The 24,000-nt window shown below is 37.2% G+C and overlaps 1 protein-coding gene across 10 annotated transcripts in view; it reads right to left on the reverse strand.

Moving 5' to 3' along the window:
• KIAA1109 (KIAA1109 ortholog) overlaps positions 1-24,000 on the reverse strand; it is an 88,959-nt gene that overhangs the window by 50,614 nt on the left and 14,345 nt on the right. For 9 of the 10 annotated variants that reach the window (XM_032110559.1, XM_032110560.1, XM_032110566.1 and 6 more), the window contains exons 6-24: positions 21,587-21,773; positions 20,445-20,526; positions 19,587-19,780; positions 17,143-17,222; positions 16,586-16,736; positions 14,876-15,032; positions 14,030-14,108; positions 13,649-13,740; positions 12,679-12,796; positions 11,751-11,906; positions 11,200-11,297; positions 10,031-10,209; positions 9,761-9,867; positions 7,491-7,699; positions 4,817-5,044; positions 4,119-4,256; positions 3,681-3,857; positions 1,857-1,985; positions 1,530-1,649 (exon numbers count right to left, since the gene is read on the reverse strand). In XM_032110559.1, the coding sequence (XP_031966450.1) occupies positions 1,530-1,649; positions 1,857-1,985; positions 3,681-3,857; positions 4,119-4,256; positions 4,817-5,044; positions 7,491-7,699; positions 9,761-9,867; positions 10,031-10,209; positions 11,200-11,297; positions 11,751-11,906; positions 12,679-12,796; positions 13,649-13,740; positions 14,030-14,108; positions 14,876-15,032; positions 16,586-16,736; positions 17,143-17,222; positions 19,587-19,780; positions 20,445-20,526; positions 21,587-21,773 (2,681 nt within the window). The remainder of the gene's footprint in view (positions 1-1,529; positions 1,650-1,856; positions 1,986-3,680; positions 3,858-4,118; positions 4,257-4,816; positions 5,045-7,490; positions 7,700-9,760; positions 9,868-10,030; positions 10,210-11,199; positions 11,298-11,750; positions 11,907-12,678; positions 12,797-13,648; positions 13,741-14,029; positions 14,109-14,875; positions 15,033-16,585; positions 16,737-17,142; positions 17,223-19,586; positions 19,781-20,444; positions 20,527-21,586; positions 21,774-24,000) is intronic. The other variant, XM_032110563.1, reaches the window with a different exon arrangement.

A 24,000-nucleotide genomic window follows, 5' to 3' on the forward strand; every position in this document is an offset into this window, starting at 1 on the left:
CCTTAAACCAGTTAACACATCACATACTACATCCCAAAAAGATCTCAGTAAACTTCTCTCCAGGGAAGCAGTTTTATATACAGGTCAGCACACACATAAAAGAAGGCAACTTAGAAATTAATCTCAGACACTTTGTACTTAACAAAAAATAAAGCATTTACTTAGAAAGCATCCTTTTGTAAACAGATCAAAACAGAAAACAACTGTCAACAGATGTTGTAATGAAACTTTAAAAAACTTAAATCATTAACTTCTTCACTGTCATCTAAAACCCAAGAAACCTGAAACTTTCCAACTTGCTTAGTCTTCAAATAATCTGAAGACATTGGAGCTAGTTTCCTGCACAGCTTGAGTTCTCTCCAAAATGTCAACACAAAGCACCTGAAATTTCAGATCAAGTCTTACAACTCTAAAACAAGGAAAGCTGAAAGATAATACAGCCATGGCAGAGCTACCCCCAGGGTTAATATTAAATTATTGCTTCTCATCTCTGTCACAGATTACAAAGGACCACGAAAACCTTTTTTTTTTAATTTGAATGAAACACATTCAGGATGTAATTTTCTAGAGTGGTTCAGGTTATTAAGCTGCCTTTGAAAATACTGCCATTCTTATTTATGCCTGCAGACACCGTTAATATTTATGATGGTGCTTTTTAACATTGGATTCAAAAGAATTTGGAGGCTCAAATGTATTTTTTTACTGCCACAGGGCAAAAAGCCATTCAAACCATGAGATACCACGTCATTAAAAAAATATCTAAAATAATTACCACCGCCCTTTAGTTAGATTCTTGCTCATAATGTGAAGCTGCGCCCAAAACTTTTAATTTTAAGTCTACCATTTAAAACTGTGTTTTTTAACTAACAGCACAATTACTACTCAGTTATGTCAGCAAGGCAGTTTTCTTCTTTTCTGTTGTTACTGTAACTCAACTGTATCTAATCTTATATTTTGCTACACTGAATAAATTATTCCTTTTTTATCCTGTGCAGTAGGATAATGGAGAGAATATCAGCTTTTCTCTGCACAGCCCTTTTTGAACAGTGGATTCAGTCGGGCAGTGGCACAAACACTTCTCCCTTCTCTACCAAAGATAGATCTAAATTCACACAAGAGGATCATGAGTTGTTCAGCACTGACTTGTACATGATCCATATCAATCATTTCCATTTGCTGAATTATTAATTCACAGCACAAGTTCTTAGCAGCTCTCAGGTACAAACACTGAGATTTATATGATTTATATTGCCCGGTGTGTTCTAAATTATTTTACACCAATTCTGCAGCTTCCACTTTTATTTTGGGAGACATATACTCCTCCTTACCATTTTCCAACATAATTAATGGGATTAATAAGTAGAAGCCAAACTGACCAACTCCTGGTCCAGTCCATGATGACGTTTTATCCCTTAAAGTTTTAGGAATTCTGCTTAGTCCACACTGCATGCAAGGAAGATATTCTATCAAAAATATAAATATCTCTATCGACAAAGTATTTTAATTGCTGTTAAGAGAAATATTTTTACCTTGATATTGGTGGCACAGCCATGTTCTACCACATACAGATCTGCTCCATCCATGGCTAAACGTGTCATCGTGTACTTCAAGTCATCAGACGTTGGGCACGGCCCAGGCACAGAGTTCATCTAAAGGAAAAGGGAAAAGAATGAATAAAGGAAAGACATATCAATGCCCATTAGGAGCTTAATTTGTGCCAATCCTTTTATTTATGTGGTGTTTAACATTCAACTTGACTGTACTCCACGTGTCTTAGTAACATTAAGGCTGGTTTCTGAACTGCTCCAGAGAACCTGTGCATGTACAGAGAGCAGTAAGGACGGATGAAAAGGTACCTTTGGGTCACAAAAGCGGCGATCGATGCCGTGCTGGCACAGGATTACGGATTTGGGCCGCTCCAGCTCAAACTCCCTGCACACCACGTGGAACACAAAGGTCTGGCCCCATTCCAGAAGACAGGCGAGCTGTAAGCAAACAACAGCACATTGTCCATCATCACCCACGCAAAAATGGACTTGTGGTGTTTGATGGAGAACAGACAACAACCCCAGGGGTTGGGACGTGAGCAGGAGGCCTCACCACACCCTCCTGGCTGCAGCACCTTCCTGCTACTCAAGGCTGATTTTTAATCTCGTGTGCACCACAACATGCAAGTGTGTACTTTTTCACGGAAAAGCACGGTGACATTAAACAATTTCCTAAATTATTTCTTAATAAAAGGCAGCAGCTCTTGCTCTTACAGTCAGCTGAGAACTTCATTGTAAAGACAGAGCTCCCCACACTTTATCACAAAGAATACCTCAAGGTACTTCATTACTATTCATAATTTAAATGTCAGATTTACTTGTATAAAAGCAAAAAAGTTACATTTAGAAAGCACAGGAGGAAACTGGCTCAACAAAACACTGCTGATTCTTGCTAGATCTAGTAATTAGCCTATTGTTGATTTAAGTCTTTTATATAGTTAGCATGCTCATAAAGGAAATGATTCATGACTGTCTGTCTCTATTATGAGAGGGAAATGGGTTTTCTTTGGCTTGCCAAAGGAAAGGGCACTTAAAATCGGCAGTAATTTGAATGGAATTTAATACAGCTATGACTGTCCTAGACAAAATCTCTTCTCCTCCATTCAGTGTAGTCCCTTCCCAAATTCTTGCAATACATCAAACTATGGAAGGAAAAAAGCCTATGAACCTGAAACAGCAAATGCAAGTTCTGCTCCACAACAGTGCTGACAACTTAAAATAAAAATCCTGTATGATGCATACAATTGAGAATGGCTTTGTAAGGGAAGAAAATCTTTAGGTTGCATTAAACATTTAGAAATGTTCTTTAACCTTCGAGTACTTTGAATCAACTGAGTTTAATTTTGAACCATAGAGCAGTGGAGCAAATACTACAAATCATCTAAATCAGTGGCAGCATTTCGGGAAGTACCACCACAGACATCTGTATATGTAGCAAGAAAATGTCTATTCTTTAGACTTACTAAACTTGCTTGTATGCCTTATTTTGATTTTATTTGCTGCAGAAGTCTCCTAATGAAATATGTGTTTAATCCTAAAAAATAATGCCAATTTTTAGAGGAACAAGAAGATGTAGAAGTGTCTTAAAAATTTAAAAATAAATAAAGCAAATAGTAACTACCAAATAGAATGTATGTACTTTTCTTATGCCTCAATACACTGGCAAAGCAACCCTTCTTTAAAGATCTGGCAGACCACACCAGAAATGAATCAAAATGATCTGCTTGTTGTATACCTGGAGCCATTCACCTAGCTGGAAAGACAAATGTAACATAAATGGCAAAATTAAAAGGGGTTAGTGCTAAGACTGACCTAACAAAACGCAATACTGGGAAAGCAAACTATGTTCCAGTGGGACCAAGCAGCAGAATTTATGCAGTGAGGAGCTACTCCTGAGGCCTGTCCATACTACACTCCCACAAATGACCTCGTTTGCCTCCTACTTTAAAACATGACTGTGACAATGGCTCGTTTGGCATCTCCTGTCCCTTTACAGAAATTATTAGGTTTAAAGCTATAAAGTAAAGGTTACTTAAGGCACAGATCACGCGCTCTCCAGAAATCCACGCTGCACCAGTTTTACAAGGAAGAAGGTTAATACTTCAACACTTCAGAATGGTTTCTAGATGGTACCTGTGGTGCTGTCACTTTGGCTGTGAGGCTTCCAGCCTGCACATCTATCAGCCAGGCATATTCCAAAGTGTCACTTCCCAGGGGCAGCCCTTCCGCGGAAAACATGGCATGAGCGCGGAGCTGCAGGCCCGACAGGCTGACGTGACCCTCCCGGAGCACTTCGTCCACTGCAGGGCGCTGCGAAGGACAAGGAAGCGGAAGGCAATTGTTGGAAAAGAGGCAACACTGGCCTAATTTAATCCTATTTATTTTCTTGACAAAATGAAAAAAAAAATCTGGACAAAAATAAAGATTTTGCAAAATACGCATCAGATTTTTCTTACAATTCACAAGCCTTAATAAAAACTTTGCACAACACGAAATTCCTACCAAAAAAGAACTCAGTTTTAAGATCAACACAGCTTCCACAATACAGACACGCAAGCACTGACTGATTACCTGGTAATTGTCATTCAGAAACAAATTCACTGGAGACAGTACAAGCTGAAGCATTGTTTCTCTAAATCCTTTCTTCATCTCAAAACACAGCCTCTCCAAGAAAGCTGTAGGGCACTCTGGACCATCTGGACTGCAATGCTGAAATAAAAAATAAACACATCTGTTTCAGAACCTGAAAATACACAACACGGTTGAAACTTTACTATTAGTTGCAAATCTGTGAGCAGGAAGTACGCCAATTTTCCTCTAAGTGGATACCCAAAAAGAAGCCTGTGCAACTTCAAAAACCTTTTAACAATTCCATAAACAGCAATTCAAACCTACTTGGGTGAACCCAATGTTTTATCTGGATTTTTTATTCCTGGGGTTCCCTAAGAACTCAGGAGCAGACTGCACCATTATGAGACAGATTTGCTAATGAGCAGAGAAATCGTAATGGGCAATCAAAAATATTACAGAAATCAAGTTCTGTGAATAACAAACATTAAAAAATTATCCAGTTCTGCCTCCCAGATCAACAAAACAAATCCCATCTCAAAGCCGTTTAGATAGCCACAGTTCCAGCAGAGAGTATATACACACTTTGGTGAGCACCACACCAACTAAACGTTCCAGGCATTTAAATGTGGATCCAGATTATGAAACTCAAAAAAATTAATTACATGAAGCAAATTCTTTTATGATAATAAAGTACTTACCACTGGCAATCTCCCATGCACTTTGTACAAATTAACAAGCACAGTGATATCCCATGGGCGTAAAGTAAGAGGGTGAACAGGCTTGACTGAACTTTCATTTTCTTTTTTGTCATTTTCCACTCCAACAGCTGTCCACCCAGAGCTTGAGGATGTTGACAGCGACAGAACAGGGCTTGAAATAACCTCTTCAAAATCAGTGTACATGTCATCTTCCCCAAAATAATTTTCCTAGGAAAAGGAATTGTTATGATCATATGGAAAACAAATGAAAAACATGTAGGCAATGAACTGAAATACAAATCCAATCTTCTTTATGTTAGTGTTCCCTAAAATAAGTGGCATAGCTACAACGTACAGCTAAAGGAACAGACATAACTTTATGTTATGAAAACTGGATAGCTTAAATGTGCAAATTTAGGCCGTGTGCTTGCAGATAATGAAGGCAGCTCAGCAGTTCTCACAGTACTGGTATTTGAGATGCATGCAACACAAATAACTGAAATATTACTGTTATGAAATATAATTACTGACATTTTTAAACAGATTTTGTGATTTTAAAGACAGATAACAGAGTAAGAACACAAAACACATCTCCTGCATGAAGTCACCCTCATCCAGCTTTCTGAACCTTTTTTTCAGCAAGTTTAAAAGTCTTAAACATGCCTCTAAAGTATTAGGTCATAAACATTTCTTGCTCAGGTCTAAAAGTCACCTTGTGTCTAAGCAAATCCTCTTCAATTAGCTAAGGCCAAAGTAACACTGCCAAATTCTACCAGGAAACAGAAAACCCATCAGATTTCTGGCAATATTTCATATCTCCCTTAAAAAAAAAAAAAAAAAAAAAAAAGCTGGACTCTCAAGAAAAATTTTCTTGCAATAATTTTTTATGAGGCAGACCCAGCAGAGGGTGGTAGGAGCTCCAGTAACTCACTCCTGGCAACTTCTGCTGTGAATGCCAGGACCTATAAATGACTCATTTCCAGACAGTAAACCCTTAGCGGGGTGTGCTATACCAAAAATCGACCTCCCAAGATTAGAAGGCTTAACAAAGCTGCATGGACCATGTGTGTCCAGGAATCTCTACCCCATGTATTAAAAAAAGATCAATGAAAACAAACTGAAAACAACATTTCAACCACAAGTCAGGAAAACAAACATAAAAAAACCCAGAAAACTAGAAGTCTTTCAGGAGATGCTCCCAGCACAGCTGGACAAAAAGTTCTAAATAGAGTCACAAAAATGCTAAAAAGAGCAATATATGCACATTTTCATAAACAAGCTACTAATCTAAAATTCCTCTTGAGAATTAGACTGGAAAAGCTAAATTTCATGTGAGAAATCTGCACCTAAAAATGAAATCATTACAGAATCAAGGATGTAATGCAGCACTGTTTGTGTTTACTTCCAGAGGCAAAGAGCACTGAAAAAGTGCTGCTTTGCTTGAAAAGCTAGAAATCCCTCATGAATTTATGGGCTTCAAAAACAAGGCTCAATAAACAATTCAAATATGGGTTCATTTCCTCTGTACCAGGAGAAATCAAGTCTTCAAGATGCAGTACTGGCCTAATTTTAATCCTATTTATTTTATTGACAACATGAAAAAATAATGAGCATATTTTCAAGTCCTGTACTCTACAAAACAGTATTTTCTGCCATTCCTTGCTTACATGCTATACATTATATAAATTCATGAAAATGACTGTTTCACTGAGTCCTGATATTGATCACCTGTCTCAGAAAATTCTTCAACCTCTGCTCCAAAATGCCAGCCTCCAGAAGCATTACCTTAGCCTAGATCTGCACAGGTTGAAAGACGTGTTCAGAGAAAAACAAACAAGCAAAAACCCACCCAAAAAAAAAAAAAAACAAACAAACAAACAAACACGCACACACACAAAAAAAAAAAAACCCAACCACAAAAATCAACCAAATCCCAAGCATTTCGCTGTTAGTCAAACAGAAGTCAAATGTTTAAGTGCCTTGGCTTTGTTACCACAAGGGAGGGCGAGGGAGATGGGAAGAAATTAAACTTAGACACCCTAAAAAATCAGTCATGGAAGAGGACATGGCAAAAACAACATGAACACACACTTTGAAGCATAAGAGATTAACACCAAGTAAAGGATGCATAATTCTTCTCTGATATTTACTGAAGAAGCTTTTTAAATTAAGCTTATTCTCATGTCCTTCCCCATTCCCCTCCATGATCCTAACTCCAGAAATGTCATGGAATCTAATTAAGAAAAATAACACACTGCAGAACTTAAAATGAACCAAAAGCATGAGTTCTGATACCACTTTGCATAAAAATTGGAGTTTAGATAAGCTCTAGTCATAATAATGGAATATTTTTTATTTTACTATTCAAAAACTGAAAGAAGCAATTTTCTGCACATGTCCAGAACATGCACTATTTCTTGAAAGAAAAATTATGCTGATAGGGGGGTATTTTTATATATATATAGGTATGCAAGAAGTCTTCTCACAAGCCTGTGACAATTGAATTCAACCCAGCTATGCCATAGCACCAAAGTAATTCTAAACTAGAACTAGTGCCTACAAAAAGTTTTCATCCAAATTCACATATTCTGCAGAATTTGAAATTTCCATTTCGAAACTAATTATTTCCCTTTCCTACACCCATAAATTCCACGAGTCATGCTCCTCTGCCTACCTTTATGGAGAGAAAGGCTTTGAGCAAGGGTCCATACAGGGTTATCTGGGAATCTGGGGAGAGTTCCAACTCCACGTGGAGCTTATCCGGGGGCAGCTCCGAGGGGTCGAGGGGAAGGCGGGTGGAAGCTGTGGGAGATGAAATCACACTGTCGGTTGTTTTCTGCGATGGCCTTAGCACAGACAACATTGTTTCTTCCATTTCTGACACTTGGGAGCAAAATAAGAGTAGAAAACACGTTTTGATTACATGTTAGGCTTCTGTTGGACAAAATCCAGCAAACAGGAATGTGTATTGAATATACAACTTTTGTATATTTATAAGCTAACTTGCATTGTATAATTATATTAGCATGCCTATGCTACAGAACCGGTTTCTCATCTCCAGTAACTATGGGAAGACAAGAAAATATAGAATCTTTCAGTCGATGTTAATTATGCAAGAGAAAAACAATCCCTCAAGCTCTGAAAAAAGGATTCCGTATATTTATCTTGCTTTTGAAGTTACACAAAGACATGCTTTCATTTCAGCAGAGCAGATTTCCCACAACCACACAGCTACTGCAGGATAAACAAGAGAGAACAAACATGCAAAGTTGTACTGAAAATCTATTCTGAACTAGTAGCTCTGTAGGCCAAAATTCAGTTGTTGTCTCCAACAACTGAATTACTCTAGTCACAAAAACAATTTGGATATTCAAATCTTACTTCCTACCCCTTCTTTCTAGTTGGAGTTAGGAACAAGAAAGCTCCACTGCCTTTTTTAAGTGAGGAAAGGCAATGAGAATGAAGTGAGTGACTAGAAGTGTTTTGGGGATGTGAAGTGATTGCTGGGGAGAACTCTATGGCAAAACCATCAAAAATTGATGCTCCAGCTGGAGGAAGATTTCAGGTGCCAATTTAACAGGAAGAACTGGCACATACAGAACTGCAGACACCTGCAGCCAGAAACCTCCAAGGCTTGAACTCACTGTTATTGTCTACAGCTCTTGCTCAGTGCTTGCACCATGTTATGAGTTATAAATCAGCCAAATGCTGCAGTGAGATGACCAATTCTAATGGAAACTACATCTTTTGTAATGCAACATTATTTCTCACGGTTTTATGGACTGACTCAAAATAAAATACAGATGTTGTATTTTACAATACATTCCATCAGCACCATGGAGTTGGAGTGAGGTGGACTGTGCTGAATTATTCACTGAAGGAAGCTGCAGATGAATCACCTGTGTACGTACAAATTTCCAAATGCAGGTTTCAATAGCTACAATTACAAGTAAACGTTCTCAGAATGTGAAGAATGCACATTTGACACAAGCTGACAGTCACACAAGAGCCCTTAATGAGCAAAATCAATCTCACCTTTTCTGCTTCATCCTCTAAAATTTCACTTCTTTTAGATGTGAATTGTTGGAACTCAAACCCTAAAAATGCTATCCAGCATGTCTTCTAACACCTGCTGATTGTGGCCCTTTCAAATTAGCCCTCATTATTCTTCTAACATCTCTCCTCCATCAGTTCTGCTTCTCTTTCTTCTGAAAGAGTTTTACATAACCCCCTAACTTCCTGCATACCTCCCTCTGCATTTAAATTAACTTACTTTAATCTCTGTGTTTATAACTTTTTTTTGCAAGCACATACTTGTAGCATACTTGTTACTTAGAAATTTTTAGACCGTTAAGTTAAAATAAATTCTTAGATATCAGTGTTAGACTGACCCATCTAACACTCATTCCTGATGGTCATGGTTCACTTTAACAGTGCTAGCTACTATGAAATCTGAGTTTGATATCCATAAAGGGAAGACAATATTAATATAGCTCATATGTAATGTATTCAAACATTTAAATCATAAGATGAGATCACAACATCCAAAAGGAAAAAAAGCTTAAAAAAGCTAAGGAACGGGATATGGCCAAAAATATTGTACTTCCTATTTAATATACTGATGTTTAATATACCAAGTGATATTTTATCTTGTGCAACAACCCGTTTAAGAGATCCACTTTGTTAAGGACAAGGAGAAGTGAACTGCAGACTGTATCCTCTTTATTATACAAGGAACTGGGACACATTCTGAAACGCAGCAGCATGGAATGCTGTCAGGTTTTAAATCAATCCCAGCGCATTCTAATGATCAACACATTCCCTTGAGACATAAAACAGCAGTTCAGTTCCAAGTTCATCTCTGCAGATGGAAGCAGCATGATCCAAAGTCCCAGCAGCTTCCCAAATGAAGCATGCTAACAAGGAAAAGTTAGTGACACTTACAGGATTGTTTTAATTGCTCATCAGCCTTCTGAGGATAAATTGGGTGCCAGGAGTAGTCAATTGTAAACACAACACTCGGGACTGTCCAGCATTCAACCCATCCAGCCCTTTCAAAAGGAAACAGCACACTTTTATCTCAAGTACAATACTGCCATTAAATACCTTTTAAGCAACCTCAGAAGTTCATGAACCACACAAAAAAAAAAAAAAAAAAAAAAAAAGAGTCAACATAAAGATATAAATATATATATTTATCTCAATAAAACTCACTCTTCTTGAGTAATGTTCCTCCACTTGGGTTTGCTTGTTTTCTGACCACTTGGACATTCCGCAGAAATACAAGACTCAGGACTTATTTTATTGGGCTGACAATCTTTTACCAGCATAAAAAGGGAATATTTACTAGGATGGCAATCTGGTAGATACAAATGAAGATCAACATCTTCTCCCTAAAATCAAACATCAGCAACACAAGTTAATTTACATTCCCTTTATGCATAATGTTCATACTATTTCCATGTTCGTATGTGCCACCATCTTCATTTTACAGGCGAAGTTAGACAAGAAATCTGTTTCCCACCAAGTTTTAGTACAACCCCAAGAGCTAAATATATATATATAGTTCTGAATATATAGTTCTGAATGCTTACAAGTCCAATAACTTGCACATAACCAGAGCAATCTATAAAACACTGGACAGCTTTTAGTGATCCCTGTTATTCTGTTGTTCAAACCATACCGCAGAAATTAAATAACTAAACCAAATTTACTCCACATCTCAACTAAATCACACATTAAAAAGAACAAAACATATAAAACATGATTTTCTTTGCTATCAAATTATACCAAATTAGCAACATCAGCATCAACTACTTTTTTATTTTTAGCAGCAGTAGACAGCTTCTATTTTAATGAAGACAAGTACAGTAATTCAAAGAATTATCTGCATCTGTTAAAAACACTTTGTGATGATTATTTATTCTGCAGAACCTCTTTAAAATCTGGAAAATGGCTTTCCAAAATGGTTTGGGGGTAGCCAGTACAGTATTTGATTCTATCTTTGAACATACATTAGATTTTCACATTTCCTAAATAAAGGGGAACAGAATTCCAAGTGATAAAACACGTACACAGACACACAATTTAAGTATATATAATAAATATACACTCTACATGTGTAGCTGTATGTATGTGTGAAGCATAGGCATGTATATATTTTTAAGAAATATTTCAATTTTTGTGGATATATAAATTAAACAGCCTATGATCAAATGCTTCACACAAGCAAACTGAATCCATTCACCTCTGGGTTACTTGAAGAAAAATTCTATGAACTGGAAGTGAAAAAGTATTTTTCTTTCAGGAAAGAGTTAATTCAAAATTTCCTGATTCCTGAAGGTAGGGAAGTTATCTCACATTTACATGACAAAAGAACTTACCCTTAAGGAGAATCTTGTATTGCATGTGGTTGGAACAAAGTCAGTGAAAGGCAGAGAAAAAACAATGTTCAGGGTTTCTCCACAAGCTGCTAGATAAACTGGGAGGCAAAAGGAAACACAAACAAACAAATTTGTCCAAATTACTCCCTATTTTATTCTTAGATGAAATATCAAACATACAGGTAGAAATAATTAAAAGATATTAAAGAACTCATGACACAGAAAATTGCCATTTAACTACAGTGTACTTAGAGTAATAAATTACTGTAATCAATTATTCTGAAAGTATTTACTACCCACAGCTTGTTCTTTCTAGAAAGACACTGTACTTGGTACAAGGAAATTGCAGGCAAACAATAAAAATAACTCTAATATCTCAGTGCTTTTCTTTACACATCAGGTTTTGGGTGTAATTCTAGTACTTTCTCTCTATATACACATATATATATATATATATATATATATATATATATACACATACACACACACTCTGTTTTGTGGATGATTTTTTTGTATGTGCTACTTCTTCCAGATAAAAAAATTGGTCTCACCATTCTCCTGCTGTTTGGTGGAACAGTCAATCCAGTTGTGTTGATTTGCTGCCCAAATCATTTCGAACTGATGGAACATGACTTTGAAGTTCCACATATATGGAACAAATGAAAAAATATCAGGTGCGCTGTCACTGGACCAGTCTTGGATCAAATCTGGACTCACACCAAGTAAGAAAAGGTAAGTTAGTAGCAATCAGGTGAGTGATTTCTTAGGATTTTTGTGTTGGAGAAGTTCATGTTTGCTCTGAGCACAGCAGCAGCTTACACTGGGTACAGTGGCACTACCCAGACAATGGCTCTGGCCTCACTGAGTGGATAACTTCATTAGCATGGCACTATGCCTGCACTAATTAAAGCTTCCTCCCAGCAGGGCTAATTAGCCCAGGCAGCACCGCAGTGATGGGGCTGTATTCTTTCCATTACTGCAGCTGGAACTTCCAGCAACAGTTGGGTGGTGCTGTACCACCTTGTATTGCCTTCTTCCTCACAGCCAGACTTCTATGGAGCAAATTACTTTTCCTCATCATCTGTCAGCCACAGGGACACAATCCAAAGCCCAAGTAATTGAAAATGAGCCAAGCAAAGAGAGATAGCAAGAGAAATCAACATCATGGGTGACAAATATTAAGCAAATCAGTAGCTGTGATGTGAGTTTTCATAAGAAATAAACGTAAGACCAGTTAACTCCAAATCAAATTTATTTAGATACTAAAAAATTAAATTATTTGTATCTCTACTCAAATGTAAGAATATCATGTGCTTGGACATTTTGTAGGCATCAGGAACTTTGTCCTCAGAAACAATTTGTTGCCCTAAATACATGAAATCAGAGAACATGACCTTGCACAAGTTGGCAAAATTTGAAAAGAAATCCCAAGGAAAGAATATGTAATTTGACATGTAACTTATTTAGTAAAGAGGTTACCTGTAAAGAAGCTCTTTTGGGCAAAGATGAAATGATAGGTTGCTTTATAAACCTCCAGCTCGCACTGCCATGTCTGTGGCATGTTCCATATCCGGGGATAGCTGGCATTAATATGGAACTGTGGACAAGAAATTAAAGCATCAGCATTACCTGAAAAGATGACAATGCCTGACCCTGTCTCTCAGCAGTTTGCACATATGTACCCTGCTGAATAATTAAAACTGTTTTCCTGCTGGGATGAACAGAAGGTCCTTCCAGTTCCTTAATAATTTAATCTCTGTCTCTCCTTCTGTGTTTGAAGGTCAAGTGTTAGTGTACTCATTTATTCAGAAAGGTATTCGATGAGTTTCTGATACATCTGCTGCTGTAAATGTACCAAGCAAAGTTTTCATCAAAAGGATCACTTTTCACAGTACACCAAAAGAAAATCTCCCAGAATAGAGTATTTTTCAACCATTGATATATTGCTCAAGTTCAAACACTAAAAACACCACTCTAATAAGGTCGTTTAAAAACCTGTAAGAAGGGTAATCCACAGAACTACACTACTGCAGAAGTGAAATATTAGGCAAACAAAAGAATAATGCAGTATAAAATCTGTCTCAAGTAGTTCAAGCACACTTGAGTGCTTTTAAATACTTGTGCACACGTATCCTTTAGCAGAGCTAGTGAGTGTAATCATTTATTAAGTCAAAGCCTGTATGAAAACATGGCTACATAGTAAATGAGGCAACATTTGTAAATACATAATTTATACACCAAGTCAGTGCTTTTTAAGTCACTAAAGGTTACATACATGCACAATTACGTGTGTATATATAAATTCCTTATATATTAAGGTCTTGCAAAACACATTCAAAAGCATTTTCCTGCATTAAGAAACTAAAGACTGCTCCACAGAAAAATAAATATGTTCTTTATTAAAAATCCTCTAGAGACTGAAGCTTTGTGCCTATTAATGTACACTTACAGCCAGCATTTCTGCTTCCAAGAGAGTCCTGTACTGCATACTGCTGGTGGCATCCACGTGGAGGAGCTGCCCTTTAATTGTGGGCGAATAGCCTGGAAAACAGAAGTTATCAAATGATCATTCAGACACAAGAGTTACACCAATATTTAAACAATTTACACAAGTGATTTCAGCAGTCCACTCCCAGGAAGTATCCTGATGGATATTTGCCTTAATATCTTGCAGTGAGGTGCACAAAAAAGTATTTTTGTTCCTTTACATAGGAATACACATCTCAAGATTACAAAGAAAAAGCACTAGAAGATATTCACACACAAAGGAATTAAGATAACTGCTCAGGAAAAACATTAGGGAAACAAATTAGGCTTAGCCTTAACTCACCATTTTCACCCACTGTCATGGGAATATTTATTTCCAAATAGGATCCTGCTCCAACGTTTACATGCACAGCATTTGTTTCCTGCATTGCAAGAAAAGAAAACAGTCCAAACACAATTTCTAGGTTTATTTATGCCTCTGGCTGTCATTACCCACACCTGGACTAAAGCACCTGATGATTAAAGTCTTTCTTGAATTCTGAAAAATCACTAATGAGCTATCAATATACATTGATACCAAATAACACCATTTTTAGCCTTAACAAATGCTGACTGAAGTCCAGTTAGAGAACCAGCACACGATACTTTGATCCAAGGCCTGAGAGGGTAGATTAATATACATTTCTAACACTACATTTCTAACCCTTTCAGTCCCCAAAAAACAACAAAACAGGTGTACTACTAAGTGATGCTGTATCCCATTTAGAAGAGTAGCAACAAGGAGAAGAAAAATCCAAATTCCTACACATACAAGTTTTGTTCCCCCCAATATAATCTCTTCATTCAGTATCAGAAGAAATTGTTTTTCCATCACAGTGAGCTTTATCAGAATTTAAGATTGCAAAGGACATGTCCAGATCATGAAGCCCCAGGACTATAGGAGCTAGAATGGCTTAAAATATACCTTTAAAGCAAAAAAAAAAAAAACAATTAAAATAATTCCTCTCAGAATATATTTCTTTTTCAAAGGTTTGCTCGTAATTATAAAAGACTAAGTCAAAAATCTACCAGCTTTTAAAACCATATTTCTGTAATAAACACCTGAGGCAAGTAAAACTATGCACAACCAAAAAGCACAGCACAATCACAGTAGACAAAGTTAATCTCTTGATAAGATTTCATTATTTACCCTGTTCTTGGTAAAAAGCAAATCAATGGTGGCATCTGCAATGATATTCATCCTCAGTTCAAAGGCAAGGATCTGTCTTGGTTTCCCAGGCTGAGCAATTTCTGAGACTTTCATAACTTGGTAGTCTGGTGGGAAGAAGAACTTCCACAAGCAATCCCTAGTGGGAAAGAAAAAGAAGAAAAAAAAAGAATTGTATTTTTGTTCACAGAATAAGTATATATGTATATGTGTGCATCTACTTGGTTCATTTAACTACTTTCCTCTTAACTGACTCTTTAGACAACCAGTGGATGTGATAAGGAAGAATGTTTGTTGAAAATCTTCATCATGGGAGCCTTCCAACTCATTATGGAGATCTCCAAAATTGTCAATGGCAAGAAGTTACTTTTGGACAAAAGCCATAGATTTTAATTCAGAAGGCAAACAAGCCATGTTTTTCTTCTTACTTCTAATCCTTGGTTTACAAAACCTGCTACAAAAGCACAGTAGGAAGTCATCTATTCATTCTTCAGTTTGTGCATAAATAATTGATGTAATGCCCAGAGATAAAGAAAATACAAAACTTTAGGACCTCAAAATGGCAACCACATTTCTACAGATTTATAGGTGAACATGCCATGAAATACATTACAGGGAAGGTAGAGTGATGAAGCACAGACAGCAGAGCTTACACAGGTCTCAAGGGGGTGGAAGTCCTTCCTGCACCCAGTACTTGACTGCTGTAGAAGTTTCCAAAATCCCACGACCTACCCATAGCAAGATGTAAAAGTGTTCCTGGTATGTATCAACGAACTCTACACACTCTGCACTAAACTGCTTTCTACTGAGCCAGTTAAGATTATAAAAAGCGTTCCATTACAGGGCAAGCTTTCTTTGGAGTATTGAAAGTATCATTAATGATTCACTGACCTCATGTTTCTAGCAAAGGGTTCTAAAAAGTGACATTTTCTCTTAAATGCACTATTGTATCTAATGACTACTCTTCGGGCTGCCATCCTCACACTCCTGAGAGACAGGAGTAAATCGTAACAGTTTCACAGGAGAATTAGCGAAGGCCAAGTACCAGCCTGTAATTAATAGGGGGAAAGAGGGAAAGCACTGATTATGTCACTTTTATTTAATAGTCCTTTACTCTCTAAACAATCCTATTGTCCTCACCAGAAATACCCACGTGCAAAACATCCAGGGCCAAGTGAAGAACAGTAGAACTCTAGCCTAATATTTTGTATTAAAATAACTAGATAATAAATACTTTGGAGATAATATCAAGCAGGTGATTATGCTAAGCAGGGATAAATTATTCCTCCCTCATTATTTTCATAGTCAGATTTGTTCTTCCCTAAAATTTCCTCATCAACATGCAGCTTATTCCCATATTAGTTAACAGGACCTTGATAAATCTAAAGATCACCACTTAACAAGTTAAACCTTTAGGTATGTAACAGTAGAAAAATGGTAAAAATATTTTCCTTACAAAAAGGGAACATAATCTATTAATTTAATAATGAGAGTGATCCTAATTTTGGAAGGCCAACAAGACAAACACCGATGAATTTACTAATCTTAAACCATTGTGGCAGGACTCTTCTTTCAGACTTAAGTCTACCCTAACCCACACAAATTAAGCCTGAGCAATCACACAATGGAAACTTTAGAAAGTTCACAGTAATACTGGACATTAAAGATGAAAGCTGTAAATCATGGTCATACCTCTGCCTATCAGCCCAAGGCCCATAGTTGAAGTCTGTCCCTTTTCCACACACAATGTCCAAACCCCAGCATGGTGGCAGATCCTGTAATTTGCTGTCTTCATTGCTGGCTTCTCCATCATTACTCTCCTCTGTCTCCTCTGGTACAAGACCTGTATTACATAAAATAATAAACATTATTAAAGGAAGCTGCTTCAAATTAGCATGAAAAATGTTTGCTTAAGCACAAGACAATTAAAGTGTCCTGATGTCAGTTTTATTTGAGAGCACTACAGTATATAAATATCATATAAAGACACAATTCAATGCAGACTTCCAGTGGAAGGGCAAGAAATATGACCAAAAATGATCCAAAATGGCACCTATCCTACATCAGTATACACCATTATCTAATCTGTTATCTTTGTTCAAGATTCAGGCAATACTTCAAGGGCAAAAAGAGCAAAAGCATATTTGTGATACTTCTATTGGCTCCAAAATATTGCACTAACTCTCTTAGCATAAAGATTTTTCACCATTAAAAAAAAATAAATTATCTTTGTATTTAACAGAATGTACCTGGTTCATCCATATAGTAGTAGATATCAACATCATTGGACTGCATTACAACAAAGCCTTCACCCATCAGCCTTGGTGGTCTGCAAAGAAAGAGTGCAAAGATAAAGAGTAAAAATCCACGCGCTGAGGTTGATCTTCATGAATTCAAGTAATTTTAAATGCAACATATTAAGCATAATGGATTTGCATAATGATTTGAGAAAAAAACCAAACCCTTGATCATAATGTTGCTATTATTATTATAATCATTACATCAAATAACTTAAACGTTTAGTTAAGTCAAGCATGAAGATACCAGGTTCCTCTCCACAAAGGTATTTCTCAGATATTCTAAACCAGAAGTAACTACTGAAGTTTTACTTTCAGTGTTTCTTTCAGTCAAGAGTTCCTTTCTCCTTGTCCTATATAGTTCTTTCACCTGCTAATTGTTTTCTTACTAAAATAGCCCTCTACACCAAAGGGACAAGACATTCAGTAATTAGACTATTAGTTAATAAAAAAAAGAAAAAAAAAAAAAACCTGTTCTGCCTCAATAACACTTCCCTCAATATAAAAGGATCTAAGTGATAAAACTAAGAGATGAAACGTTTCTCCAAACACTATTGTATTGGTATATTACAATCCCTTTTTCATGTTAATTTACATATTAATAGATTCTAAAGTAGTAATATTATAATATGAAAACTCTGGGTTTACTGCAGAAGACACCATTGCAGCTTTTCAGCCACTTTCATAAACTGTCATTTCTTAACAAAAAAGACAATTCCTGTGACTGAAACACAGTCTAAGAGGGTGACCTGTTAGAAGCACATTGCCCATTTTACCACAGCTCATTTTCAAAGGCAGGAAACCTTGGAAAACATGGAAGACAGCCGAGCAGAGACCACGTACTGCCAGAAACTCTTCAAATGCAATAGAGCAGGAACTCTGAAACTAACTTTACTTTGAGAGTAATGACAGCAGTGAAAGATCAAATACTTTAACACAAACTAGATAATAGCAATGAATGATAATGAGATCATTATCATTAAAGTACTCCCTAATATCTATCCTGAACTACCACCTTGAGCCTGCTGCCTCCAAACTTGTTCTGCTTTGACCTGCTTTTCCAAGCACAATTTTTTTTTTCTTTCCTTGGACTTTGGAGGACTTATTTGCAAAGCATGATAGAAGTGTTGAGATGGATATTTGTAATACAAAATGAAAGTTTTCCAGGTGAAATTTTGATCTTTGTATTGGTTAGTCAGTCTGTTACAAATTTCACCAAGTCACTTGGCTCTTTTTTATATATTCACCACCTGCAGGAATTTCTGGAAGTTAAAACACCCAGCTTAAATTTTAAGCCAAGGCAGTATGAAGAGGGCAGGCTCTGAAGAGTCAAACATTCTCCATTTCCAGTGAACTGGGCAATTTTTTGAATTTACCCAGTAAATCAGAGCACATTTTGTGCACAGATGCCATCCTTGAGCCATCAGAAACTGCAGGGATGGTAAGAGCATAAAAAGAAAATACTTAGAGGAAGCAGGAGGAAAAGCTAATAGTTTGAGTATCTTAATCCTATTTTGTTTTAATCTTGTTTGTTTTCAATATTAGTTGCAGAAATTTCCTTTGTCGTCATGTTGGAGGAGTAAGATTCTGTACACAGCCACAGAATATTCTTTGAAAAACATAAAGGCATATTATAAACAGGAGTATTTGGCTGATAAAAAGCCAATTTAGGTACAAATGATGTACAGTTTATTTTATTACTTCATGGAAGAACTCAGGCTTGTGTTTGACTTACTTCAGTTTGTTCAAGCTGCCTAATCCTGCTTATGCAAAATATACAGAGGTAAAAGGACCAGCAATCTGTCCCCAAAAGATAACATGGTTTCCCCTCTACCAAGTGCTACACAGCTTTTGCCCAGTTTGGGGTTTTTTTTAGTATTTCCCAAACCATGAATCAGCTTTACAGATGTCAACACCTTAAACTTCACATTTCAGCTAGAAATTTAGTGCTGGCAAAGCCTAGGTACAGCTCTAGTCCCTGAGAGAAGGAAAACAGACCTTGGACACCGGATGCCACATCCCTAGAAACATTCAAGGCCAGGCTGGATGGGGCTCTGAGCAACCTGATCTGGTTGCAGATGTCCCTGCTCATTGCAGAGGGGTTGAGCTAGATGGCCTTCAAAGAACCTTTCCAACCCAAACTACTCTATGTTTAATCATAGAGCAAAACACACACACAAAACCACAAATCTAGAATGAGATGGAAAATCAGGGCTTTTCTCCATACATGAGATTGTTTCAAAGATCCAAAATTTAAAATTTACAGAGTGGTAGAAATGCCAACTGTCTAAACCCACTGAGTAAAATAAGACATGGAAGCACAACCAATATCCTCTTCTTTGTGTTCTTAAAAGAAATAATAAAATAAAATGGATATAAAAATACCCCAAACTTACTCATCATTTTGAAGACCAACATATCTTGGACTTGGAACCAGCATGACTCGGACATTTTCCAATTTTCCCTTCACAATGTGCATGAACTGATCAAGGTGGCTTGAAGGTGGTTTTGTGGTGTATGTCAAAAAGGCATCATCAAAGTTAATGCAAAGTGTTTGTGGCTGATAATGATTCCCAAATGCCAAGCGACCCTAAATCAAAAAGCAAACCCAATTACTCACTACACACTGGTCTCTTATATTTAAGTATCTATTTACCTATAAAAATGCAGTTGAACCAGCCATGTGCAAATAAAGAGTGTGGACAAAAGTCCTGGCCATATTCTGTGCAGATCTAGAAGTACTGCCTTATATACTAAACTCTCCATTTTTTTCTCCTATCACCTCAGTAACAGTTTTCCTGGGGGTTTTTTGTTGTTGTCCATTTGGGTTTTTTGAGGGGTGGTATGGTTTTGGGATCTAACATCAACTTTCAAAGAATGTCTCCAAACATCCCTATTAAAACATGCAGGAAAGAAAAAAAAAAAATTAAGAAAACAACCCCAAACACCTGCCAAAAACCCAGCATACCCCATACTGTACAACACCCACAATTTAATTACTTGGTGATATTCTGGAAATCATTACAAGTCTAAGACACAAGTATTTCCCCAAAGTTAGAACATAACTGTATTTCCAATGGCACCAGTAGGATTTGTGGCTCTGTCAGGGGTGTGCTGATGGTGTAATTTTAACTTTTTTAAAGCATGAAGGCAAACAAAAACCTCAAATAGAAAGTGTAAGAAAAATGAATGGCAAGTGTCATTTTTAAGCAAATACTGATAAGTATTTTCCTGATCAGGGTTCTTTTACTCACCGTGCTCACATTGACTTTAATGACCGGAATAAGTGATCTCCATGAAGAAGAGGGGTCTTGAGATTCTGTTTTCACTTTAACACTTAAAAAAAAAAAAAAAAAAAAAAAAAAAAGGTGGTCATTATTTTGTCTTTTCTGCAGAAGAACCAACCAAACCTTTCTTCTAGGGGCCTTCAGGGCACAGATCCTGGGGAACACTCCTTCCCCAGAGGGGTGCCTCCTGCAAGGGACCTGCCAGCAGACTACTTGCCAGGCTTCCCAAGCTTGGGTGCTGACACAGGTAGGAAACAAGCATGCCTTGTTTAACTCAGAGCAATAGCTAAATAAATCTTCCTCAGGGAATCTTGGCCTGTTCTAAATACTCCTATTGAGGCATGGGATTTTTCATTTCCCAAGACACATCCTCCTCAAAGACAGAAATCCTTCCTGTGCCTGTCAATAAAGGCTTGAGATAAAAACCCAAAGAGACTGGCTGGGAGGCACAGCCCTTACTCAAACTCAGGACTGCCACAGCATCCTGCAGCTGCCCACTCCGTAATTTAGTAACTGGCCAGCAGCAGTGGAAGGACTCAAGACTCATTAGATCTTCTCTGCTCCTGACAGTAAATCACTCTGGTGTGGTTCTGCCCAAAGACAGGCTGATTATTGAACATCTGACTGCACTGCACATAAGCCATGTAAAACTCCTTACATACCCACACCATGTTTTCTGGGGTATCCTAGAAAGAGAAATTAACAGAAGACATTTTGCGTAGCTGTACACAAGACCATACAGATCCTCACATTTTGCCTATTCAATGTCTTGAGCAGCTGTTCTACTGAGCAAAACCATTATTATTCTGCCAGCATAATCCTCTTCAACACATGCTTCCTCTCCACACTTTATTTCATATAGATTGTTCAGCCCGCCTTTGATCATTAAATAAGAGTGCTTGGTTTGTTTGGTTGTTTTTTAATTATTATTGGTAGGAAGTCTGAGGAAAGGGAAAGGATTCAGACTGTCAGGCTTGTCAGTGCAATTCCTCTCAGCTGTGCTTCCCTCTTTTGGCCTCCAGAGCACACGTTAACAAAACATTACCCAATTAGTTCAGCACTTTGCAGAACAAAGCATCGACAAAGCAGCAAAATGAGTAATTATTTACCTTTCAAGATTGGTGTGTGTTCTCTGCCTCCCATTCACTTGTGCTCTCTCATCATCTTTCTTTGCTGGAATTATTGTGGGATCCAAGCCAAACAGTTCTTGAAGTTGTCCATAAAGCTCAGAGCGGTTGTACACGTGAAATTCAAAGTCATTCACCATAATATACAGTCGAGTTTCTGCCTTTGGATCTAACCAAACAGTAGGAAAAGAGCTTCTAATTCTGTTTCAACATTCCCTTGGAATATTTAGTTTCTCAGATACACACATTTTGCAAAACCAATCCACATGGCACTGAACAGCTGCTGAAGTACATATTAAAAAGCAGTAAAAAACTCCACAAAATAATTACAGCATTCTAAGCAAATCAGTAAAACTTGGCAAATAAGACAGCTGCATACAAAATATTAAATCTGAAAGGCATTTCACCCCTAGGTCACAGTCCAAAAATAAAGCCAGACAGAAACTGCACAAAATGGTAAATGAAGTTTTTCAGTCTCCTGTATGAAAACAAACAAACAAATATCCCTCTTGATGCATAGAACAGAAGCCTTGGTGAAAATTTCTGGGTTTTAGCACAGATATCACTGAGATCAATTCAGTCTCAAAACCCGAACTGTTTTCTAGCCAAGCTCTCTGCTACAGCACGCCTGAAGTAGGAAAAAGCCTTCTTTTACAGAGAAACAGAAAACATTAATATGCAGAACTAACAGGATCATACTCATTTTGCACAATCAGCTGACATTTACACTAATTTAAAATTTCAACTGTTATATCAGCTTGACTCTCTGATCCTTAAAACCTATTTTAACATCTGCTGATCATACAGAGAGCTGATTGTGACATACTTTGACATACTTTTGCCTCAGAAAGTGTGACCTAATTATGCAGTTAATGTGAGGGAAAAGCTCGCACCACTTCCCCCTAATTACCCAGTTGAAAGAGCGCCCATTACACATTGACTCAAGAGACCTGAGCTGCTCTAAAAACCTCATCTGGTCTTTCTAAATCAAACAGACTTCAGGCAGCTGAAGAATAAATGGTTATTATAGCAGTCCCCAGTCTGTAACTCAGGGGTACAAACTGAAGGCAGCATTTCCCAAAGACATGAGAAATTAAAAACTCAGAGCAAACACTTGTGGTCAGGGTCAAAAGAAGTAATGCAGATGCCCAAGAGCCAAGGCTTAAGATACCTGCTTGATTAAATGCACACAATTTGATAGAAAACTCATCCGTCCCCCAAAATCACACGTCTCTGCAACACTGTCCCAACAACAGCAATCCACTTTTCCTCCATCACACCTACAGTACCAGAAATTTCCATATAATTATAAAAATATATACATATAGAAAGTAAGTTTCCAGAGCACATTGACATCACTGTTTTCTTGAACAGGAGACAGAGAAAAGCTAATGAGCCAGCTTCAGTTCCTTCCTGTTTTCATAAAAGCACCATCAAATCCATTTGTTGCCAATGCTAACTTGCACCAATAAGACACAGGCAAAGAATGACATAGACAAAGATCGGGATACACAATTGCTCACCCAGGAGATCTCAATATCATCAAGAACACAAATAAATGCAATTTTTCAATTCTTGGAGGCAAGCATTAGACTTCATTAACTAAATGAAATCATACGTACTAATTCATTTCTTTAAAGGGGATTTAAAGAGACATCTCTTTCCTAATAACAAAAATAAGGTTTAACCTCCACGCATCAATTTGGTTGCCTAAAACACTTTTAGAAAAGGAAAACAAAAAGGGCAAGGAAAAGAGACAAGCAAATCTGAATGTTATAATACTGAATGATTTAAAGAAGCATTTATGTAGTTTATGTACAAGTAACTACCAGATTGTTTCACAATGTGAAAATTGATAATGTGCTGCAGCACCTAAGCCAAGTCATTGGGGTGTGCCCTACTCACAACATGATCCTCCAGCTTTTGTTCCTAAACCACTATCATTTCTCAAGTATGTACAAAACCTAAAGCCCCAGTATGATTTAACACTTAAAGAGCATTTTAATCATGTTACTTTGCTGTCAGACATGTACACCTCCAACTTCTGTGGTTACTTGGATTATCTGTCCACTAATCATGTGGCCTTAAATGCCAGGAGGAAACCTTAAAGCCTTGCAATACTGCCAAGAAAAAACTGCCACCACAGAGGACAGACAACCATCTTCACTGCATTAAATTCAATTCATTTTTTCATTTTCTGAGCCACTAGAGAAATATGTTTTAACTGGCAGACAATCCTATGAAAACCTGTTGGACAATAACCTGTGGCTGGAAAATCTAATTAACTCTAAGACTAGGTTCTACTTTTTGAATGATTTTTTTATGGTGTAAAGAATTTGAATTGTGCCCTACCACCTCAGAGTGTGAGCACAGCCTCAGTAAATAGAAATGAGCAG

Source organism: Corvus moneduloides, chromosome 5 (assembly GCF_009650955.1).
Source record: "Corvus moneduloides isolate bCorMon1 chromosome 5, bCorMon1.pri, whole genome shotgun sequence".
Classification (NCBI taxonomy): domain Eukaryota; kingdom Metazoa; phylum Chordata; class Aves; order Passeriformes; family Corvidae; genus Corvus; species Corvus moneduloides.